Below are 23,648 nucleotides of genomic sequence, written 5' to 3'. Positions count from 1 at the left end.
TATGTAACCTTTCATAAGCTGACATGGTATAAAGCTGAGAGTATTCCCTACTTTCTGAAAGTTCACATCACACTATTCTTTTATAAAAGACCCATATTAGTAGGTAACTGCTTTTTTCATAAGAGTGAAAATCCTCTTCAGATTTCTTTTAGTTATTGAAAATAGGTACTAATGTAGGTCTTCCATGAAAGTGAAGCGACATAACACAAACTTTCAGAAAGCAGAGGATACCTGTAATTTGCCTTCTGTCATCCAGTAATTTTACTGTAAGAATGACTCCTAACAGTGACTATAATGGATTATATGGTACGGACTTGATAATAGGGAGAATGTAGTAACCACAATACTGCTCGTGTGAAATCTGAGCATAGATTGTATATCAATGATACCTTAAAAAAAAAAAAGAGCCAACAGGCCACGGAGGCGTGGCTACTCTGCCTGTTGTGGTTCTGCTTTCCTCTCTAAACTATACCTTCAATAAATATGCCCCAGTCTGGAGGGAAAAAAAATGAATAGGAAGCTTACTGTGAATCAAGACTTGTGAAAAGATAGCAATTGAGCACACATAATTTTATTCCTCCCCACTCTCGATTCTTACTGAAATGATGAAGAATAATAATATGCTGCCATGAAAAGTATTGTGAAGGTCTATATCTAGTGACATAGATAAATATTCAAGATAGAGCAAATAGATAAAGCAAGCTCTTGATTAATATCTTTTTGTAAAATAAAGATTTGAAAGTAAAATAAATAAAATCCTCAAAAACAAATTTGTAAAAATAAAAATAAATAAGTTAATAAATATGTAACTAAAATTTAAAAAAAGAATGCCTCCTAAATCTGAAGTTAGTTTATTTCAGTAATCAGATGAAAGTAGAGCTAGTGAGAGATGTGACGTTAATTAGAAATGTTACCAAAATTAAAAGGGACTTTTAAATTACTACAAGTTTTGCAAATACTTAAATAAGCTATATTAACAAAAGTCAAACAATTCAACAGATTTCAGGTCACAAGAAATTTTTATTTTTATCTTCAAATTTTAGGTTTCTTACTGAAGTACTTCTTCCTGTAGTGAAGACTGAATTCCAGTTGCTTTATGTGTACCATCTTGTGGGACCATTTTTGCAAAGATTTCAGCAAGAGAGAACTCGATGTATGATAGAGGTAAAGTATAATTTGGGTATTCTGTGATGCGATTAAGTTTTAAAAGGTCTTCTTAGATTTCTTTCCCAGTGTTTTTCAAACTGCCTGTCATAATCATCAGTAATGAAATCAGCTTAGTAGAAGCTAAGAGCAATTTTAGAGGACTTAATGTGCCCATTAACTTAGTACACCTATGAGTTTGCTGCGGGATGCGTTGAATTGGAGATACAGGGGAGAATACCTGTCCTCAAGGTTGAGAAGAAAAGGATGGAGAAGCGCATTTGAGAACATGTACTAGAGAACAAAGGAATTAATTAAAATCATGGGAATGGATGAATCAGTCACCTATAACAAGAATAACAAGAACATAGAGAAAGAAAATGGACCAAGAATAGAACATAAAGTATGAGCTACTGCATGGAACAAAGAAGGTACAATCTAAAATACTCCTGAGGCTGTACTTATCCCAGAAATTGAGAGATGGTTCCTAGGAAAAGGACTATCTCTTAATTTTAAGATAAATTACTAAGTTATGAAGAGAAATTTTTTAAGCTTTATTACAGGACATTTTTTAATACTTGCATCCATTGTAAATGCAGGCCACAGCACATCCCATGTGAACAGGGGTTTGTATGAGTAGTGACAGGTCTCCAACAACATGTTATCCCTCTGTGTTCATCTTGTAGTGGAGTCCTGCTGCATCATGCTGAGTTATTGAACCATTTCTGACCATTTAAGTAATTTTATATTATTTGTTAAATAGATTGGTGTGGCATTTTATGACATGTTGCTGAATGTAGACCAGTGTAGTACCCACTTAAATTACATGGATCCCATCTGTGACTTCCTGTATCATATGAAGTATATGTTTACTGGCGACAGTGTAAAAGAGCAAGTAAGTTAACTTTAATTATTTTTTAATGATGTTTAATTTAGAAAAACTGGAACATATGGTGGTAAATTTTTTTGTTTGGAGGAGTATATTTGTTTAATTTTTCTTTTAAGGGAAAAAGGTTGATATCAGACCTTTTTAGGCTACAGGAGATGTTATTCTGGATATTGTATTAAAGTAAATGTAAATATATTTTATAATTTCTCACACTTTTCCTCCTTGATATTTGCAACAGGACATCTGAAAAAACCTAGGTGGTTTATTAGTAGTGATCTCATTAGGAAGAAACAGTACAGCATGGCTACTGAAAAGACCAGAGGTGTTGCATTCTGAGTGAAGGAAGTCCTACTGTTCCCAGTGATTTGGGTACACTGGACAAACTGCAGCATGACTAGAAGACTGAAACCAGGAGGAGGGTCAAGGGAATAATTAGTGAAGGGTATTTGAAGGAACTGGGAATACTTAATTTAAATTTTTAAAGTCCTAGAGAACTGTTCATGGCCTCACTATTTGAAGTGTTGCCATTTAAAATAGTATTAGATTTGTCTGTGTCACTTCAAAGGGCATATAAACTGTTGAAGTTAAAGGGAGGCACATTCTGACTGAACATATAGAGCCACTTGCTGATAGAGCTGTGTAAAAGTGGAAAGGACCTCCTTGAATCATAACTGAATTTTGGTTCCTAACTGTACGAAAAATATTTCAGCTGTTTTAGAAGGATGGAGGTAGGATATATAGGTGAATTTATAATGTTAATGTTATTTCTTTCTACAAAGGGAAAGGAAGGTAAATTCATATATAAGCAGGAATCCTAGTCTACTGGATTTTTCCTTGGAGCTTTGGTCATGGGGTGGAGGGGAATGTTGATTCCTTTATGCCTCAGCGGGATTGTCAAGAAAAGTTGCGTGGAAGCTAGTACAGAAGTATTTATTTAGCATATCCTTTATATTTGTGCCTAAGAAACTTTGACACAAGGGAATATAGAATGGAAAAATTATTAATGGTTGATCTTTCCTGGTAAGGTCAAAAAGCACTTGAGTAAAACTAAGAATGCTATGGGAACTGCTTGATGTGTTAATTTCTTTAAACTGTTTAAAGTAAGAATAGGTCTAATATTATTTAGTTTGAATTCCAAGTATAAATCAAAATTTAAAAATTAGCTTTGTAGAGAAATGTTACAAGCATAAGTTATTCTAAGGACTTCAAATTTAGTCATGCTTCATGCTTCTGTGAAAATGGCATTTTAAAAGGATGATAAACTTTTGGATATATAAACTTGCCAGTGTAAAACCATAGTATTTGGCAGTGGTACGAGTGACTAGCCATGTAAGTGGGTAGGTTTTTATAAGTATATCCATATATAAGTATTTATTTTTGCATATGCTATATATAATGAGTGTGAGGGAGAACACTTTTTTTCTCATGCAAAAGAAATAATTTTATCTGCTTTTGGTAAAACACAAACCATACAGAGAAACTTTTCATTCACCCCACTCAACTGCATAGTTTATTGTCTCAAAATATGTGTAAATCGCTTTTTTAAAGGTGGGACATTGAAGTTCTCTGGTTAAAATTATTTTTTAATATATTTTATTTCTTAGGTGGAGAAGATTATCTGTAATTTAAAACCAGCTTTAAAACTTCGTCTTCGATTCATCACACACATAAGTAAGATGGAACCAGCTGCTGTTCCTCCACAAGCCATAAATAGTGGGTCTCCAGCCCCTCCGTCTAATCAGGGGCCAGTGTCTTTACCGGTAACTCAGTGAGGTCAGGGTGTACTGTGTGGTGAAAGTGGAAACACCTGTCTTTGAAGTGGACTCAAATCTATTCAATCTGTACATGATCATGCTGGCATAGTGTGATGTAGTAGAAGGCAATGATGTTCAGACTGTTTTATTTTGATTCAAATGATGAATCTATTGATACCTTAAACTCCCATCTCCTTATCTCTATTTTTGTCTCTAAGAGATTAAGTAAGCTACTGTTGCTCATGTTCATAACAATTTATTAGAGCTACCCAGGAACATGGAAGTCTCTGTGATCAAATGACTTTTACTAAATACTCTAATCTTTCCTATTTTAGCCATTGGTTTTGTTATTTTTTATTATTAATAACTTATTCAGTCTTCAAATGCATTGTTTTAAAGGCACCACACATGTAAATTAGTTATTACAAATCCTTTTATACATAAATCTCTTTTGGTGTATCTTTGGGAAAAGAGATTTTTGTCAAGTTAAGGACTCCAGATTTCACTGTATTGTAAGAGCAAACAGTTTCCTCTTCTTTTTAAAATGGCTTAAAATTTTTATCATCGATATCCAAGTAAATGAACTAATGTTCCTATTGAGGTAGACTGGAAAGTTGCATTTTCTGTGGACTTGAACTTACTGTATGAAATGAATTGGAAACTATGTAAGAAAATAGCCTACTTAGCAATGTATAAAAGTAATAAAATCATGCATAAGTGGTGATTTTCCAATCTGTTTTTAAAAGTAAATCAATTGCTTTTCCAGGTTGATACCCTCACCTGGAAGATATGATTCTTTGAATTTTTATAAGCTTAACATTTTTAAGTATTTATATTTTTAAATATAATGTACATTTGGTTCTTTAGGGTGTACTAGATTTTGAGAGACATACTGTTAATTTGGGCATGGGGGAAATGGCATTAAGATTGTAAAAACTTTAAAAATAATTAGCGAAATCTGTTGAATGAATAAACTGTCTGATTAATTACACAATTTGAATGAGTGTCTGCTGTGTGCCAGGCAGTATGCTGGCTGGGTTATAACAGAAAACTGGCTATCCGCATGGGTTGTACACTACAGCTAGGACAGGCATTGACCCTAGGGAGTAAGAATTACTGATTTTTTTTAAAAAGAGTTAGTGAAGTTTAACCAACTATACTTCAAGTTTTTATTTCCAAAAACATTATTCCTAGACCTATATCTTCTTCATGGTCCATAATATTATGAACATTAAATTTTAATTGCCATGCAAGTCCAGCTTAAAATTTATATAATGGTATATACAGTAATTTTTCTAAGCTAAAATAATATTCTTAAAATTCTCCAGAAATTTTATCCTGAAATGATTTCAACTATTACTCTTAACAAAGTATCAGTATATTTTTGCTGCCTTGAGGAATATATTCCTTCGAGATCCTAGAATGGGAATCACTGTGACACTGGTATTATACAAACAGAATAAAGGAAGTGAAAATGATATCACTTTCTTAAGGACATATACATCCCCATCTATTAAAAATTCAGTTTTTTCCTCTGTCACTTAAAGAATTGTAATATACTTTTCCCCAAATAGGCTTTTAAAAGAATTATACATAAGAGACATTAATAGAAGACAGAAGCTTTATTTGGGTTTAGAATTTACTGGGGTCAGGAGGGGGAGGCTAGAAATGCCTTATATTCATTATATCCTAAAAGCTTTCATTTTGAAAATTAATAGTAACTTTAGAGTGATTCTGTCCAATGTGACTTTCTTCAGTGGTAGAATTAGTCTGTATCTGTGCTGTTTGATATATGGGCCTATTGAGCACTTGAAATGTAGAATGGAATTTTTATTTTAACTAAGCTTTAATTAATTTAAATAACCACATATGACTACTGTATGGGACAGTATACTCTAGAGTAAGATACATCATAATTGCATTTATCTTAAAGTAATTCAGTATGTAATCTTATGAAGTCCATAATATCAATAGTTAGTTTTAAAATTCTGGGTTGCCTGTGAAAACTCAGATGCCGTAGGCTCTTTAATACACAGCTACTGTAGTCACAACAGCAATGAAGAGTTTTTCATGGGGCTGCTTCATTACAGAGCCCATTTCAGTTATACGTGAAGGGGAAGAATTTGCTTCCCCGGTTTTGATTATAGTTTGCTTTCATTTATTTTTTCCACATTCCTCACTATATTCCTGAGCCAAGATTAGCTTTTAGGATGTCTAACGATTTCAGCTAATAAATGTCTCAATAGCTAGAACTGCAATAAGTGAAAGATGGGGCATTTGGAAGCCATGGATAATTTTAGGTGAAATCACTATCTGAATTAGCAGATTTTAGAAACGAAATAGCACTTTAATTTATTCTATCTCCCAAAAGGCTACCTGAACAGCAACCACACTTAAAATATACCAGGATCATGTTTGAGGTTTAGAAAAAGTAAAACATGGTCATCTAACATTAATGAACTTGGAATTTTCCCAGGCCTTATGATTATGCATGTTACACATAAAGAAACCAGAGCCAGAGAGTTTAGTTTCACTAAGGTCTTACAATGTTTGGGGATAATGATTTCACTATGGCTTTTAAAAATCTTATAATAGTTTTAAGCAAGATGGATGTGTGTGTCTGTGTGTGTGTGTGTGTGTGTGTGTGGCATGTATATAGAAACATGTAGACAGAATCTTATAAAGAATTTATTATAAAAGTCACATCTTTTGAACAACATGGAAACATGGTCCCTTATCAGGTGGCGTAGCTTTATCTCCTGATATCAGGAGTCCCACTCTATGTGTGGGAGCTTATGTAGGCATGTGTTTATTTTTAATACCAGCAAATTTTTATTTGGAAATTATACTTCTGCTTCTCAGAAGTCTTTTATCAAAATGGGAAATAGAAGTTTTCTAATGTCAAAAAAGGTAGAATTTCCAAATCTTGAATTTCACACCAAGAAGGAACTGTTGTAGTTTATACTAATTATAACAATATTTACTAAGGCAAAACATTTTTCTGAAAGACCAAATCTTTGGGAAGATAACTATAAGCTTAAGTAAATAATTAGATTTGCTAATTATATCATTAACTGTGAAATTTTTACATGTTTCCACATTTACTTATCTGGGTTAAGGTAATCAGTAGGCTTATGATTACCCTCCCGAGCAACTCCAAAACAAGCCAAGGTTATTGCCACGGCTGTGTTCACTGTTCGAGTTACTTCTTCTGGTGTCTTCCCCAGGGATGGGTTCACTTCCATTATATCTAATCCTGAGAGTAGTCCTACAACGGAAAATTAAAATATTTTAATTTAGTAAATAGTTGACATTTCTACTTCAGTACCCTGACTTGAAATATCCAGAAATATAAAGAGGTGGTGACCAGCTGACACCACTTTAGTTACTGCATCATGAGATGGGCATTCTTGAAGTGTTAATTGGGGCTTGATTTTTATGTTGGAGGGTATAAATGTATGTTGGCTGTATGTATACTTACCTGTTTTATAAATTTCTTCTGTAATATAGAGACCTTCTCTGTAAGACAGACCTCCCAGAACTGGTGTCCCAGTAGCTGGTGTGAAAGATGGGTCCAGTCCGTCAACATCAAAGCTCAGATGAATTGGCCTTTTCTTTCTTTTAAGAAGCAGGAAAGGAAATTCAGTTTAAAGTTGGTGATTTAATATTTAGTAGATAAATCCAGTTCTTATATTGCTTTATATAGAGTAACAAGCCAGTGAGGTTCCATGATTTTTACATGAAGGCTTTATTATTAATTTGCCTTGATTAGTGTCAGTAGCAAGTCCTTTTAATAATTACATTACCCACACAGGCAGGCCTCGTACCTTCCTAGTAGATAGCTGAGCGCTTCTTCCATCACCTTGCCAATTCCCAACTTGTCCACTTCAGTCATTGAAAAGGATTTAATACCGAGAGTTTTCAAAATGTAGCTATGAAAGAAGAGATTAAAATAAGGATTCTGCCCTCTTGTTTCCTTTTAAGAAAAGATCAGTTTGGTAAGATAAATATTTCAGTTTTGTAAACTGTGTGTATATCAACATATTTCTAACAGCAAGTCAACTGAAATAAAAATCACCTGAATACATATATATGTACATGTATATATATGAGTATGTGTAGATATAAATATATAGACTTGGTGCTTAGATTTTTCTCTTAGGTTTGACTGATACACTTAGCATGCAAAAGGACAAAAATTAAGGTAAATCACATCAAGGAATAAACTTACTGTTCTGCAGGGTCCACGTCTCTCAGGCCAATATATACAATATCTTTGGCAGATAGGCAGGGAGTCACCCAGGAGAATCCTGGTACATCAGGCATCTGAAATTGTAATGTTTCCATTTAGTTATATATATGCTTCTCTTGAGCAAACCTTACATAGAAAGTTCAGGATACATTGGATTGCATGTATCATATTTAGAACATACATCTTAAGGAAATTATTATGAGACAATATTAAGAAGAGAATACCTGCCTCCCCTTGTGCCCTTGATGGCTTTGGTCTTACCCAGCCTCCACTATGGCCCAGAACTAACCTGAATAATTTGTCAGCATTTACCTATCCCATTTCTACTGGGCCCTGCTTTCTGAGAACTCCTCTATAAAGGAATCTGTATGCTTCTGTTACTTTCATAGCTCCTTCCTTTACTGCTCTTTCTTCATAAGGAGAAAGAGGATGGCTTAGAGTGGCTGAGGGAAATTTTTGACTAGCCCTTTGGTTGCTTTTCAAATGTCCTGGAGCCAACTTGGCTGGTGCGTGTGCTAGCTACACATTTTGCAAGTTTATAAACCTATCAAATGGTCATCAGTTCAGAAAATATTCCTTCTGAGCATTCAACGTAAGGAGGTTTGAATTTTGAGTATCATCATAAAGACCAACATACCACAGCTAGATCAATATGCTAGAGCATATCGATATAAGTATGAACAACAATGTTGGATCATCCTGTAATTTTATCTTACTTTTAGGAAAGAAGTCTCTAGGGAGCAAGGAAGTAGTTCTTCCTCTTAAGATTTAGATACATGCTTCTCACAACTTTTCAAACTAAAGTTTATTTAAATAAATAATAAACCATTATAATCCACATTTAAAAACTCTGTTTTTAAAATGGTCTTGTGATGTGGAGGAAACACTTGGTAAAAATGAGAAGCTGTGTGACGTGTAGTAGAAAGAGGTAGACGTTAGGAGCCATCCTGGCCCTTGTCTTGCTGTTCACTTGGCATGCGATCTTGGGCAAGTTGATTAGACTCTGAATCTCTCTAACTTACTTTTAAAGGATTACCCTCTGTCCCATCTACTAACAAGGGTTGTTTATGAATCAAGAGGGGAAAATCTATGCACAGTCAGTTTGCAAACCATATGTGAAAGGTAGAGCCTCACCACTTTTACCCACCAATCATTTGCTTATTAGCTGGGATTTGGGATTACACCCAGAATAACACGGCACAGAGGTTCTTACTTCCCTTCGACCTCCTGAGCTGCTAAAGATTACTCTTTCATAATAGAATACCAACCAGTCTTTTACCTTTCCCTTCAGTTCCTTCAGGAGGAAGGACACAGGTTGTCCATGTAAGTTCCCAGTTGTGGTTGTCAGTGGAGTGTTTATATCGGTGTGAGCATCCACCCAAATGACACAGAGGTCTGGGCGCACCCTGGCATGGCCAGAGATGCTTCCAATCGCCAAACTTTGGAGAGAAAAATTTGTGTGAATATCAAGTTTACAATTGTCATTACATTCATCCTATCATTAACTCAATACTCTGGCTTGGTTTTCCTTTAAGTCAAAGTGGCTAATATTTCTCACAGGTTTAAAATTGGAGATTCCAATATGACAATTATAACAATAAAGTATAGCTTACACTTAATACAAGTTATATTTACATCAATTTTACTAAAAAGTTTTTGATCTTTTTTGAAACCACCTTCCAATAATATTGCAAATAATAGTTCAACCAAAAATTAAATGTGTGTAAAAACACTTGCTACCCAAGAAATTCCTTAACATGAGGCACTATTCAATTCTCAGGCTTAAATCAAGTTCAGTTTTTGTACTCCCATCTCTCTTAGTAAATACTTAATTCTCCTAAGTGAATTATGACAAAGTCCTCCCATCTTTCTTAAAATCCAATTCTTTTACAATTGGGGAGCATGAGCATCACTCAGAAGTCCTTGTATCCACCTCAGGCAACATATCCTGGGTGCTCACTCACTCTGTTCAATGCCCAGACTCTTTGCTTGAATTTCCTACTCCCCTGCCATGCTCTTAGCTCGGTCTACAACCCTCATATTTCATCTCAAACACTCCAAATTCCAGGAAATTTGCTACAATGGAAGAGCTAAGTAATAACTCGCACAAAAGTTAAAAAACTAGGCTTTGCCATACAATGCCTGCATTCTCCCACTCTTAAATGCCCTAGTATTGTTCAGAGTATCATGAATTTGTAGATTCTCAAAGTGGAAGCAATGGTGCCTTGATGTTCAGGGTACTGATGTTAGTCTGCCCTTCAGGTTTCTTACCTTTGGGCCATTTGCCACTTTTTTAGATTTCCACTTACAGAAGAAAACGAGCCTCAGTTTCTCAATTGTGATTTTGTCACAGAAGCCTGGTAACAGTTTGGCTTTAGAGGAGAAAACTGAGGAGGCTGAAGTAATTGACTCTTACATCAAGAGCCACTGTAATGTTTGTACTTTCTGATCAAATCATATTTCTTCTGACAATGTATCCTGGAACCTTAAGAGTAAATGTTTAAAAAGCCCGTATACAAAAGTTATCTTTGCCAGGTTATTTGTAATGGTGAAACTTTGAAAAAAACCAGAATACCTGACAATATGGGTTTATATATGGTAATGTAATACCTTGATGAAAAATTATGCAACAGTAAGGTTATGTTTATATATATATACACACATATGAAATGAAGTAACAAGGAAATTTTGTGCTGTAGAATAAAAACAACACAGAATAACACACACATGCACACAGGAGTTAAAATTATGTACAAGAAAAAAAAATATGGCAGGAAGGAAACATGCCAGATTTTCAATTCTGGTTGAAACAGTTAGGGAACTAGAATGACCACTATTATATTTTGAAATAGTATAAAATCCAATTGGATATAAAATCCGAGTGTGTATTTAAAAAAATTTTTAAATTATTACTTTTATAATGGAAGAATGTAATGTTGACCAAAGTCAACATTATGGGTTGTTCCCATCATCAGTAATTAAATACAATAAACTATGAGTTTCCTCAGTGCTTATTTATCGAGAATGTAAACCAGTGCTGAATGTTTCACTGAAATCCACTCATTTACATGCAGTTTTCTGCTGTAATAGATAAAGATAATGTAGGACTTCTAGCAGAGCCAAGGGTATGTTTCAAAAATACAATAATAACCAGTAAAATTAAAAGGAAAGGTTGCCAAAAATTTGAATGAAATATTGACCAATGCTTTCCCTTCCATATTTTCTCCCTTCTCATGGTTTTGGTTGTGATTTCTTTATGCCATTTGTGCCAGATTCCCATAGAGATAACCATTAAACAAGACCTGTGGTCTCCGCCCAGTACCAGGCTGGTCCTTCCACTCTTCTTGACTTCTGCCACCACACCAGCCAACTGCTCATTCGCTTTTCCAACACACCTTGGATTCTTCACAAGTTGGAAGGGAGTATCATTAGGGACATCAGCGAAGAGCAGGTCCCCATAATCTTTTACATCATACTCTACAATTAGAAGTTTCAGGTTACTAAGTGAAAAAAAAGATTACAATGCAGTCTCTGTAGGATGAGTCCCAATTTACAAAATAGGTATAGTTTCTAAAGTACAAGCAAAGAAGAAGTCCAGAAGGACTGTAAAAGTCATGGAGGAAGAAATTAGGTCTACATTTGCCTGACATCATTCTCTCTCCCCCAGTGCCTGCTGTATACTGGGTTCTCAGTAAATATTGCTTGAATGGACCCAATTAGACTAAATGCTAGTGCACTAACAGTGTGGTAACCTGCTTATGGATGGAATTACTGTCTTTATCTCTCTATGTGCTTTCTACTTTTCTACAAGAATCATGTTCTGTCTTTGTAATAAAGTGGTATTTTTAGAGGAATAAATAACTAAATATATATATATATATGTGCATAAGAAAATACACTAGTATTTTCTAACTGTTCTGACTATAATTACAGTCTGTGGTTTCATCCAATCCGTCACCTGCTGAAACAGCTCAGCTCCCTCCTCTGTCCATTGTACCTACCTCATAGTGGTATTGTCAGAATTAAATAGGAATGTGTGATTAGCAATGAGCCTAACACTTCAATGACCTCCAGAAACAAAGGCTTTATTATTATGCTTTTTTAATAAGGAGAAATTACAGGTAACCCAAAGTTCCCAAGGACTGGGTGCATTTCCTGAAAGTCCCTGCATTAGGCTTCAAGGTATAAGAGCTTCATGCAAAACTATATATGCGGTCAGGTCAGTCTTCTGAACTAACTAGTCATTATATATTATATTTATTATATGTCCATGTGTATCCATGATTCACTAACACCTTCAAAGAGATTTAACCTGCTATAAAATGTGACCAAATAACGCTTGTTAACTGAGGAACTAGTCCAGTCCATTTATGCAACATTCTGTTCTCCATTAGGGTCTTTTTTGTTTAGCTTTATGATATATAATTCCTATTTGCTAAAATGCATTCATTTTAAGTGTATACGTGAATAGGACTTAGAAATATCTAGTCTTGCAACCACCACCGTAATCAAGATTTGGAGTGCTCTCATTACCTGCCTCTAAATTGTCATTCCCGACCTCTCCTTCCGCCCAGGTAACTCGTGATCTGCTTTCTATTTGTAAGTTTTTCTGCTTTCTGGAATCTCACATAAATGCAGTCACATAGTATGCATAGTCTTTTGTGTCTGGCTTCTTCACTTAGCATATTATCTTTGAGATTCGTCCATATTCTTGCCTGTGTCCACATGTTGTTGAGTATAATCCCATAGTATGCATGTACCACTTTTTATTTATCCATTCAGTTGTTGATATATTCTGTTGTTTCTTTTTTGACTATTATAAATAATGCTGCTACAGACAAGTACAACTCTTTGCATGAACACATATTTTCACTTCTCTTGGGTAAATAACCAAGAGTAAATTTGCTGGGTCAAAAGGCAAATGTATGATTACTTAAGAAACTGCCAAATTCTTTTTCAAATTGAGTGTATCATTCTGCATTCCCACCAAGTAATATATGAGGGTTCCAGTTGCTCCATATCCTCGCCAACACTTTAACAGGGTTTTGTATATAAAGATGACATTTACTTTAGCCTATACTTTAAAAATATACATCATTTCTCATTTGCATGCTCATAAATATATATGTATATATGTATGCATGCACACAAATATACACTATGCAAAAACTAGGTACTATTATTATTATTATCATTGCTGTTTTATTTTCTTTTGCAAATAGAGATCCTCTTGCTAGTAGTGTACTTCCTGCTGCCCCTTGTTTTTCATTTTCAATTTCCCCAACTCCCTTATCACCCACCCCAACCCCAGTCCTTGTAAACACAGATTCTCTTACACAATAGTCGGATTGGAAAGACAAACTGTCTGACTGAGGATATTCATGCAACAATATTTATTGACCATTCTCCCCTTATACTGCTTTGTTTATAGGATGTGCTTTTAAGGTTATAGCCAGCATTGCAGTTCTACGGTATAAATGTCATTCCAGACACACCCCATTTAACAGGATCTTGCTCCTTCCTCAGGGTAGGAAGGAAATCAGGCTAATTATCTTTCAACTTACAAATTACCTGGTTCTTTAAGTTTCTGAAGCAGGCCAGCCTTTCTCAATACTGTAGGGCCTTCTTCTACCCCTCCTCGTGGCTGAACAATTAAAAAATAAAGTAATTCAGACATGTCCACAATAGGAATTCTTTTCATTATTTAATCAGTTGAATAATAATGATCATTTTTTCAGTTCCTAGAGAGTCAGGAATTTACATTATCTCATTTAATCACCTCAGCAAGGCAGACTGAATCACTCCTATGTCAAATATGAGGGCCTAGTATGAAAAAGGTTGCAGAGTTTCCCTACAGGAACACACTCAACAAGTGACAGAGCCTTAACTACAATCCAGGTCCTAAAACCTGCATCTAAAACCAGATTCCAAAACCTGCATCTCCTCTTCCCATGGTGACCTTCTAACACAGTGAACATGTATTTTGTGCAAAAACACTGTGATAGATGGAAGTACAATAACGGAAAGGAGAGGACTTCTGTCTTTGAGTAACTCATAAGCAAATAGGGGCTTTGGATATTTAACTCTAATTACAGCACTGAGAGATTTACTTCAACGCAGATACAAGATGTGATAACAGCAAAAACAGGATGTTCCTAACTCTGCCAGGGGCAGAGTGTGTCCGGAACACTTCATGGAGCTTTATGACATTTCAGATGAGTCTTGCAACACGAGTAGGCATGCAGGAAACTGGAGAAACTTTGCAAGCCAGAGGAACATCATTGGTGAAAGTGTAACAAAGAAGATGGTGTGGCCTAAGAGAGCCCTACGTGCGGGTGCTCACGGTGGCAGATGAGGGCTCTGCGGAGAAAGCAGGCAACAGGGCAAATCATCACCTGGGAGCTGAAACCTAAAACAAAGACCTGCCCAATGTTTCAAGTTTTGACCTGCCTAAGCCCAGCTGAGGAAATTCTACCCTTTTTGTTTTTAATCAGCGAAACTGACTTGCTTCCTCCTGACCATAAATTTTCTCCAGCCGCGTGGCAGATTAGAAGTCTAAAAGACAATTATTTTATGTTTCTCTCTGATCTAATTTTCAAGAAAACTTTTAGCCTCAGAGAGTTGTTTCTTGTTGTCAGGTGAGAAGATGTGCCAAGACATGTGGGGTTATCCCCAGGAGTGAGGCTGTGGCACCACACTAAGCAAATATTTCTTCCCAATTCACATTACCACATGACTTGCCCTGGCTACCAGGCCAATCCTCGATGTCAAATTCCTGGCTCTGGCAACAATTCAGATTCCAAAACCTGCATTTCCTCTTCCCATGATGCCATGTTATCAATATCATGAACATGTATTTTGTTCAAAAACACTCTGATATATGGAGATACAATAATTAAGAGAAATGCTCCACCTGACGCATGATGCCCTTTTACGCCATTCCTTTTTGGCATGATCCCCACACCCTCGTCAAGTAAGTAGAACTTCTCCATTTATAAACCCCAATAGAGTGCTGTGGGGCTCAAATTTTGGAGAAATGGAGAAAAGTCTCTTCTCCATTATTAGATTTCTTCCATTGCTCCTTACACTTGCAGCACTATCATTTGAAGTGTAGGGCTGACACACGACACACTGTGTCCTGATACAACACCTGGCCTTTTTCCTTCTTGCTTTCAAACATTACAGCAAATCTTACAGACCCCTTAGTTAACACTGTATTTGCTCTAACACAGTGGTTACATTTCCTAGAGTGACAGTTGCTAGCAAGGCTTTTTATTTGTTTGATTCACCCTGTTTCTCAAGATTGGTCTTTTCTAATCGCTTCATTTACCTGCCCATTTTGGAAACCCTCTGTTAGCTCTACTGACTTCAAAGCTGGGTCCCAACCCTTAATTGGCCACAAGTGTAAGATCCACTGTGGATCTAAAGAGGCATCATTGCAGGTCAGGAGCACAGGTTTTGGGATCAGACAGTCCTGGAATCACAGTCAAGGCTGTGTGACCCTAAAAAAATTACCAAACTTCTCTGAGCCTTAGTTAACACAACTGTAAAATAAATATAATACCTAACTCATTTTTTGTCACCACCTACTCCCCCAGACACTGTCTATGAGGGAGTGAGGCAGGGATGGAGTCTTCTCACACTCAGCCTTCTAGTCAGCTGCCCCCCAGGCCTCCCTTGTGCCTGTTTACCAAACTTTTACCTCCTTTAGGTGAATACAGGTGCTTATATATTGACCTTATTTTTTTCCCTGTACACTATGGCTTCATGTGGGAAAATACCTGAGTCCTTACTATCATTTGACAATAAGCTTCATTCTGATGGGACCGTATTTTAATATGGGAAGAGCTGTAGGGCAAAAAAAAAAAAAAAATTACTGAGAACAGAAAAATGCACCAGGCTGTATTTCAAAAAGCTATGCCTTAGAGGCACGTCTATCCTTAGCCTAAGGCCTTCTGCTCACATCCAGGGGCCAGAGCATATTCCAGCTGGTTCATCCTTCCTTCCCTCCTCCTGTCGCCCCTCCTTTCTCTCCTTCCTTCTTTCCTCCCTCCTTTCCTTTTGTTTGGTCAATTATTTCAATTCTGACTTTGTGAGACCCTGTCCTGAGTAGGTGAGCAATTAAAATTGTTTTTGCCATTATCCCCAGCATGGAAAAAAACACCTCTGTGCCAGCAAAATGCCGCTGTGTTCTGGGAGAGCGCTGAAGGATTTCCAGGCGGAAGTGAGACAGCATTCACTGACAGTCCACATGCTATTTGGGTCTCTAATCTGACCTCTCTGGCTTGTTTTGCAAAAGAAAGACAGAGTGCAAGGCTAAGAGGAGTACAACTGAGTTCACAACTAAGAGAAGTCTAAGCTGGAGAGGACTCCATTCAAAACAAAGACAAAAAAATCAGACTTAGGAGTTTCAGTTCACACTTTATCTTGTTTGCTTTTGTTTTTTGTTCTGTACGCAAGGTGCATGCTGAAGTCTAAGGTGCCTGTACTCACAGTGCATTTACCAGACTAACTGTGCCCTGGCAGAAGAAAAAAAGGACTGTACGTTTCAGTGTTGCTGGTATGTTTTCGCAATCTGGGAATTTCATAAATCCATTAGTCCTTTTGATGTCTCCAACTTGCAGTCAGATTTTCCTCATTTTTGTTTCTCCCTCAAAGGGATGTGAGGATTTTACCTAGTCTGTGAACTAACACTTTTATAGGAACATTAAAACTCTCAAATATGAATCATTCACAAAGCTGCCTAAACCAATGACATTTATCTTACCCACAAAAATGTCTGAAGGTTGATGCCAGTCTATAAAGTGTGTTGAGGCATTAATTACATAACTGAACAAAAGTATTGTCATAAAATTCTCTCCCCTTCTCCTTAGGCACTGTACCATGGAAAGCGCTGGGAGCATGAAGTCCCAGTGAGTAGCTACGATGTAGAAACAGCCCATTTCTGTTCAAATAAAAATACATTATCTTAAACAATGTGAAGAAAATTTTAGTAGATTGAAATACCATTGACTGCAGCTGAGATTAGGGGCCACAAGAATAAAAAAGGGTTTCTGATCATAATCATGCAATGCTGCCAAGTGGTGAGAGGACTTTAAAATAGATATTCCAAGGCCAGGTGGTATCAGGGAGCTTAACTAAGTACCTCCTTACTAAGTTAAAGTTTGAAGCTTTCTAGTAAATTCCAGTTATTCAAGACAAGGCTTTCACTTACCTGGCCCTTTGAGAAAGGAGCTCCGATGACCCCTATGGATGTTGACTTGGAACTCATGCTCTGATACTGCTGATGGCTGCACCTATGTTCTCCAATCAGTCGCCACTCTCTGCAACCCTCAATGACAGAGGACACATTTTTTTTCCATTTATAATTGGGTTGACCCTGTTTACCTTATTCTAATGAGGAAGACTGGCTCCGCCCACTGAAAGAAAGAATGACTGTCAGCTGGAGTTTCGCTGGCACTTCCTACGGGCAAAAACCATGAGTCCTCTGTGTCCAGCTCTCTAATTAAGTGTGATTCTTCATTTCTCCAGACCACACCCACTTTACAGAATTGGCTGGATGAGATCAGTCTTTCCTAATCACAACCTTGATTTCCTAATCTTAATAATCTTTTCTAACCATGATCAATTAAGCACAACCACATAAAACATGCCATGGTTCTAGTTGTGCAAACTCAGGGCAGGGCACTTCCCTCCTCCAGGCCTTTGAGTCCTCCCGTGTCTAATGGGGGCAAGATGGTTTTTCATATCCCTTCCAGCCTTGCAACCCAGAGTTCAGGTTTTGTATGTTAGGTTTAATGGTTAATCCATGAGACACACCTCACGTGGAGGGAAGAGTCTCAGGAAAGCATATGGCTTCCTTTTCTGATTATTACTTAAAGAAAAAAAATGAATTGCCTGATTAATAGCACAGAGGTGTTAGCATACTAATTTTGAAAATATGATGTGTAGAAAAGAGCAATTTTTGGAATTATAATATCATAATCACAATATAGATGTAAAAATGACCAACACTGAGTTTTTATCATGTGCCAGATGCCATTCTGTTTGATGCTATCTCATTTAATCCTCACACCAATTTTATGGCAAATCTTACCATTACTGCTACATTACTGGTGAAGAAACTAAAGTTCAGAGAGATTGCCAAGTATCACGCATAGGGTGTAGAAGAAGAGCCATGGCTCAGTCTTAGGCATTCTGGGTCCACCCAGCCACTGGGCTTTACAGTCTCAACACAGGGTAAGTGTCAGCTATGTGTGCTTTAGAAGGTGTTTATCATTGTGGAAGAGTATGTACTTAGAAGAAATATGCCCTAAAAATTCCAATTTTAAAATGACATGATTGTAATTTAAAAGGAAAAATTCACATAGTAGAAACTATTTCTTGTTCATATTGCTGGTTAAAAAAAAATTTGTAGAGTACTTAAATTCCATTAGTGCAAGGAATTTTGTCTGCTGTATCCCCAGTACATAGAACAGTGCTAATATGTGATAGGCACTGAGTAAATATTTATTGAATGAGTGAATGAGGAAACCAAAGTCTCATGGGCCCTTTTTAACAGAACCATTTTCCAAACAGTCTTCTTGTCTTATGCTTGTGGATGTTTGTATATCCTACATGCTTACTTATGGTATAGCTAGGTATTAACCTCTTATGGTGTTCACCGTGCAAATAACTTTTTCTGATTTGTCAATGATCTGATAACTTTATATATGTTATCACTCAAAATCCTTAATTTTTGAAATAGACAATTGACTAATTTTCGCTTCATACTTTGTACTTTGGACATTTTATTTAGGTTCTTCCTACTCTCAAATCCCAAATATGTGTTTCTATATTTTGTTCTGTACATTTGAGAGTTTATCTTTCACATTTAGCTCTTTAATTCACATGTCTAACTTTATATTGTGAGAGTTTTCCAGCTATATTTTTCCCCTATAAGGTCTATCAGTTTCTTCAACAGCACCCTTTGAGCAGTCCATCAATTTGCCATTCTTTGAGTGATTTCTCCATCACTTACCAAGTTCGTTCCCCTAAACACATCGGTCTGTCACTAAGCTCTTTCTTCTCTTCCATTGGCTTATTTACCGGTGGCTGCACCAGATCCACAGGGTTTTATTATGGCTTTATTGTATAACTTACCATTGTTGGAACAGGGTAGCACTTGTTTTTTTAAATTGACTTATCGGCCTCTATTCTCCTATATATTTACAATAAGTTGTTAGCACCCTTAAAATAATCCTGCTAAAATTTCTAGTACATTTATAGATGAATCCATAGACATTTGCTTTTTTTCAAGTTTCATTTTCAGCATTTTTTAAAATAAACATTCTGAGAATTCCTCCTATAGACCAAGCTGAGATTGCCTTCCTGTTGTTTGACTCATTGATCACAACCCTTCAACCCAAGGAAAGCACACTGTCCCTTCACTGTCATGTCTTTCTTGGGTTCCCTATTATTTGGCCTGAATATCCCCAAATAACTTACCAGTTTCTTGTATCACATGACTACACTCCTTCAGGTCACCAATCTGGTCACTCTCTTCAAAACACTTTCTGGCTTCCCAATGCCCCCCATGTCTAAGCAGTTCCTTCCAGAATCAAGTGCATACCTCCAGATGTAGATAGTCATCTGGCCCATCAAAGAAAAATTTGGCAATGCTCAACTTTTCCAGGTCAATGATAAAAGTGTTGAACAGGGCAGCACTTATGTAAGCTCCTTGGCATCCCGCTGGAAACCTTAACCCAGACTGGCATCCCTCATTCAATCGATCATCAGTCTGTAGGTCCAGCTGTTCACTTAGTTCCCCACCCAGCTACTCCATCTTTTCCTTAAGGACATCAGAAGGAAAACTACCAAGTGTGTCAATAAATTCTTGCTACACATTGTCTGCTACCCTTTGTCATCTACCAGTCTGACTTCCCTGTCAAAGGTGATGAATCAACCCTTACAGATCCTGTTCTCGGTGAACTCATGGTGACTTCTAGTAAGTCTACTTCCTTTTTGTTGTAAGCATTAATCATCTTTTCCAAAACTGCCATCTCAGGATTTCTAAAGAAGACAGCGGGCATCTTACCTATGTCTTCCTATCATTGCTTCACTTTTTCTGGCTAAATCCTTAATATTTTTTAGAGTATATGTATCGATTTTTAAAGTCCTTCTCCTAAAAATACAAACCTCTTAACTAATAACCTCTGTCTTTTTCTTTCTGGAAAAAATTTCCCTGATATTTTTTTTAGGGGTCAGCTAACAAATAAGACTCTTTTCAGATGAAGTCCAGGATTCTTATCATTTTTATAGAGAATTGGAAAACACAAAATCCAAAGGCTTAAATGTTTTCTGGAGTGTTGTTGGGGAGCCATTTCACTTGGTGTATTGCCTGTATTTTTTCAACTCAATGCAGTAAGGATAAGCCTGTTCCTAGAACACTTTAATTTTATGGAAATGTTCAAGCTGGATGATCCCTGGGTAAGTTACCCAGTCATATGTCTGAGTAGCAACTCTCCTAACACTTTGAGGCATACTAGAAGCCTAAACAGAGTGGGAGACAGCAAAAGAAGATCCACTCTGTGTGTCTGGATCATGGTCGCTTCACGAATATATGCTTATAACGCCCTCTTTCTCTCCCTTCCTCTCTCTTTACCCAGCCGGATTTGAAGGAGCAGTGTTGGGAGTGTGGAGACTACAGGAAACAGAGTGTTTCTGAAGAGCAATGTCACTGATCCCTCTACAAGCATAGGGAGCTCAGGGCAGCACCAGTGGACATGGGGTATCCCCAAATGGGGAGCTCCACGTATTTTGGTGCCCTAAGGTTTCCAGAGATACCACCCAGTGCCCAGTGGAACCCTGAACTACAGCTGTGGTGTCAGGGGAAGATATTTAAGTCTCATTTTGGAGACTGCAGCTATAAACTCCCAAAGAAAGTATAAAAATAAGAGAAGGAACAAAGTATAAATCATAAGAAATTGAAGTCACTAGGTCCAGGACCATGTATGAGTCAATGCTGGGTGACACCTAGAAATAACATGGGGACTTAATGTCCGGCAATATGGGTAAAGATTGGAGTCAGAGAACTACTGCGTATGCCCATTATTGGATCTAAATCTACTTCAAGGTAAACGTGGCTCAGAGCATAAGATTACAGGCATATGAAATAACTGTGGCCCCTGAGGCAGTGGCTTGACCAAGTCACACAGCTAATTGAGTCCAGAACTGAGAATGGAATGCACATTTCTTGGATACTTCTGGTGCTATTCCCACTTTCTTATGCCACTTCTCTTCACCTGTAAGACTTGTTTATTCTTGTAGATGAGACAGCCAACCTGTAGCTTTTAAAAGGTTAAAGGGCTTTTCAGAGTCTTTCAAACATTAAACCTGGGGAATAGTGAAACATATATCCTGAAAAAATTAACAAATAATCTGCTGAAAATTCATCATGTTCTCTAACCAAACCTAGAGAGTCAAACCAAGTTAATATCTTTATCTTCCAGTTCTTTATTTCTTTTGAGTTGTTCTATTAAATGGTGGATGTCCTCAAAGTCTGACTTCTTTGGAAAATTAAACTAAAAAATTAAAAGCAATATTTTATTTTTTGCTGAGGAGTTTTAGTGTGTCTGCATAGTAATTGGCATTGGATATTAATTTCTTGTCATCATTAAAGGAAGACAGAAGCATGTTAATTTAAGAGATGACGAGTTCTTTGTAAAATAGAATATCTTGCTTATGCTCTGGGAATTAATTTACATAAAGTTTCCATTGACGTATTTCTGGAGGTGAGGAGGTTTTGTCTATTTTTGAAGATTTTTCTCTTTGTCTTAAGCTTTCTGTAACTTTGTGTGTTGTATCTAGCTGTGGATTTCTTTATATATCTTTCATGGATTCCTACATATCTTCTGCAGATTTCTATATATCGCTCTTGGATTTCTTAGGCTTCTTGAATCTGTGGATTATAATATCAGTTTTTAAAAATTCATAGTTATTTTTATGTGTTCACATGTCTCAGATTTGTGTCTTACATTCTCTTTTCTCTCCTTCTGGGAGTAAAGTTACAAGTATGTTATGCCTTCTTACGTTATTCTCTTCTCTTTTAGTCATTTTGTCTCTCCATGTTCATTTTGAAGAATATGTTCTGACCTGTTCCCTGGCTCATAATTCTTTCTTCAACTAGCTCTGTTCAATGAATTGTCAATTTCAATTACTATTGTATTCTTTTTTATTTTTTGATCTGGATTCCTTCTCCCTGTAGTTATTTCCAAGTCCTCTTTTATTTCCTTAAACATAGTAAATACAGTTAGATTATAGTCTTTATCTGGTAATTTTAGTATTTGAAATCTCTGTAAGCTTATTTTTGCTCTTATTATTTCTTTCTTAGGGTGATTTGTTTTTTTAATGCCAGGTCATCTTGTCTCTGTGCTGGTCATTGTTAATGAAAATATTTTCAGGAATAATAAGAAGGTATGATGAAAGTATCTTCCTCATGAGAAGATTTGTGTACTTTCCAGGTACATGGGGGCAAAACAAGTCTAGGAACACCTTAAGTCAAATTCAGAGGCTGAGGTTCTATGCACCATGCAGGTTAATTAAAACTTGGATGCAATTCTTTGTGAAAGATGGTTCATGTCTTGTCTACTTTACTCTGAAGATAGTCCCTTAGGATCACAGTTTGTTTTTTTCCTTAAGGTCTGCTCTATAATACTAAGCTGTTTATATGTCCTGTGTTTGATTTATGCCCACTTCTCTCCACAAGGCTGTAGAAACAGAAGTTAAAATTTACCTGAGCTGTCAAATGCCCCAGAGTAAAAGTAGCTTCTGTTCTAGCTTACTTCTTAAGGTTCCTGTTTTTCCTTTTAATTTTAGCCTTGCAATCCTAACATGCAATTCATCATGTTAGGTCGCCGCTGCTTTTAAGTGAGTTTTGCCCACTATTTTTAGTTGTTCTCATCCAGATTTCGATAACCTAGGCTACCATTCTTGGGAATGGAAAGCCTACAGGTGGATTTTTGAGGGTACTGGGGGAAAAATACCGTGGAAAGTTTAACTCATGATTTTTTTTCCAGTAGCATTTCCCAAGAGGGAAATGCACAAGACATCCACTGTCTGGGCAGAGTAAGTTTAACTCATGATTTTTTCAGTAGCATTTCCCAAGAGTGAAATGCACAAGACATCCACTGTCTGGGCAGACACTCTGAGGATGTGTATTGAGCAAGGATGCGTGGCTCTTTAGTTCTCCAAAGTCAAGAACAAATGAATCAGTCACCTCTGAGATCATGAAACATCTTTACTTGGCAGTCTAGCATTTTATAGGCAACTATTCCTGTTTTTTAGCCTACGTGCTATAAATTCTCTGGTAAAGGACAAGCTCCTCTGAATTAAGTGCACAGTACACTTTATGGGAGGTTCAAAACACACATTTCTACTCAGAGGGAGAGGGCTGACAAAGGCAGAGTATTCTACCCATCTCGAATCTTTGGTAAGCAGCCCGTCAATAAGTATTAAGTAAAAACCATTCTACTTAGTCCTTGCTTCTCTTTTTTGTTCTGTGGGATCCAGAATATATGGACACTACCCTTAACTCAGAATGAATCTAGGATTGCTGATTGCATGAACTTGT

At 36.7% G+C, this 23,648-nt stretch overlaps 2 protein-coding genes across 7 annotated transcripts in view; one reads left to right on the top strand and one right to left on the bottom strand.

Moving 5' to 3' along the window:
• The window catches only part of MED23 (mediator complex subunit 23), a 54,596-nt gene extending 49,816 nt beyond the window's left edge, over nucleotides 1–4,780 (top strand). For 4 of the 6 annotated variants that reach the window (XM_017668345.3, XM_017668355.3, XM_036994129.2 and 1 more), the window contains 3 exons: nucleotides 1,044–1,164; nucleotides 1,907–2,038; nucleotides 3,637–4,780. In XM_017668345.3, coding sequence (XP_017523834.1) covers nucleotides 1,044–1,164; nucleotides 1,907–2,038; nucleotides 3,637–3,804 — 421 coding nt within the window. In that variant the 3' untranslated portion in view covers nucleotides 3,805–4,780. Of the gene's footprint in view, nucleotides 1–1,043; nucleotides 1,165–1,395; nucleotides 2,041–3,636 lie in introns of those variants that run through there. The other 2 variants (XR_005054738.2, XR_001854350.3) reach the window with 2 other exon arrangements.
• Nucleotides 4,781–6,461: 1,681 nt separating this feature from the next.
• On the bottom strand, nucleotides 6,462–17,521 carry ARG1 (arginase 1). Its single transcript, XM_017668379.3, has 8 exons — nucleotides 17,253–17,521; nucleotides 13,610–13,682; nucleotides 11,341–11,515; nucleotides 9,318–9,477; nucleotides 8,018–8,112; nucleotides 7,614–7,718; nucleotides 7,268–7,404; nucleotides 6,462–7,054 (listed from the first exon to the last, which is right to left on the bottom strand). The coding sequence occupies exons 1-8, from the start codon at nucleotides 17,307–17,309 to the stop codon at nucleotides 6,888–6,890; spliced, it is 969 nt and encodes a 322-aa protein (XP_017523868.2). The 5' UTR covers nucleotides 17,310–17,521; the 3' UTR covers nucleotides 6,462–6,887.
• Between the last annotated feature and the right edge of the window lie 6,127 nt (nucleotides 17,522–23,648).

Source organism: Manis javanica, chromosome 13 (assembly GCF_040802235.1).
Source record: "Manis javanica isolate MJ-LG chromosome 13, MJ_LKY, whole genome shotgun sequence".
Classification (NCBI taxonomy): Eukaryota; Metazoa; Chordata; class Mammalia; order Pholidota; family Manidae; genus Manis; species Manis javanica.
The sequence above is the reverse complement of the archived record's forward strand: the minus strand, read 5'-3'. Positions and strand labels throughout refer to the sequence as shown.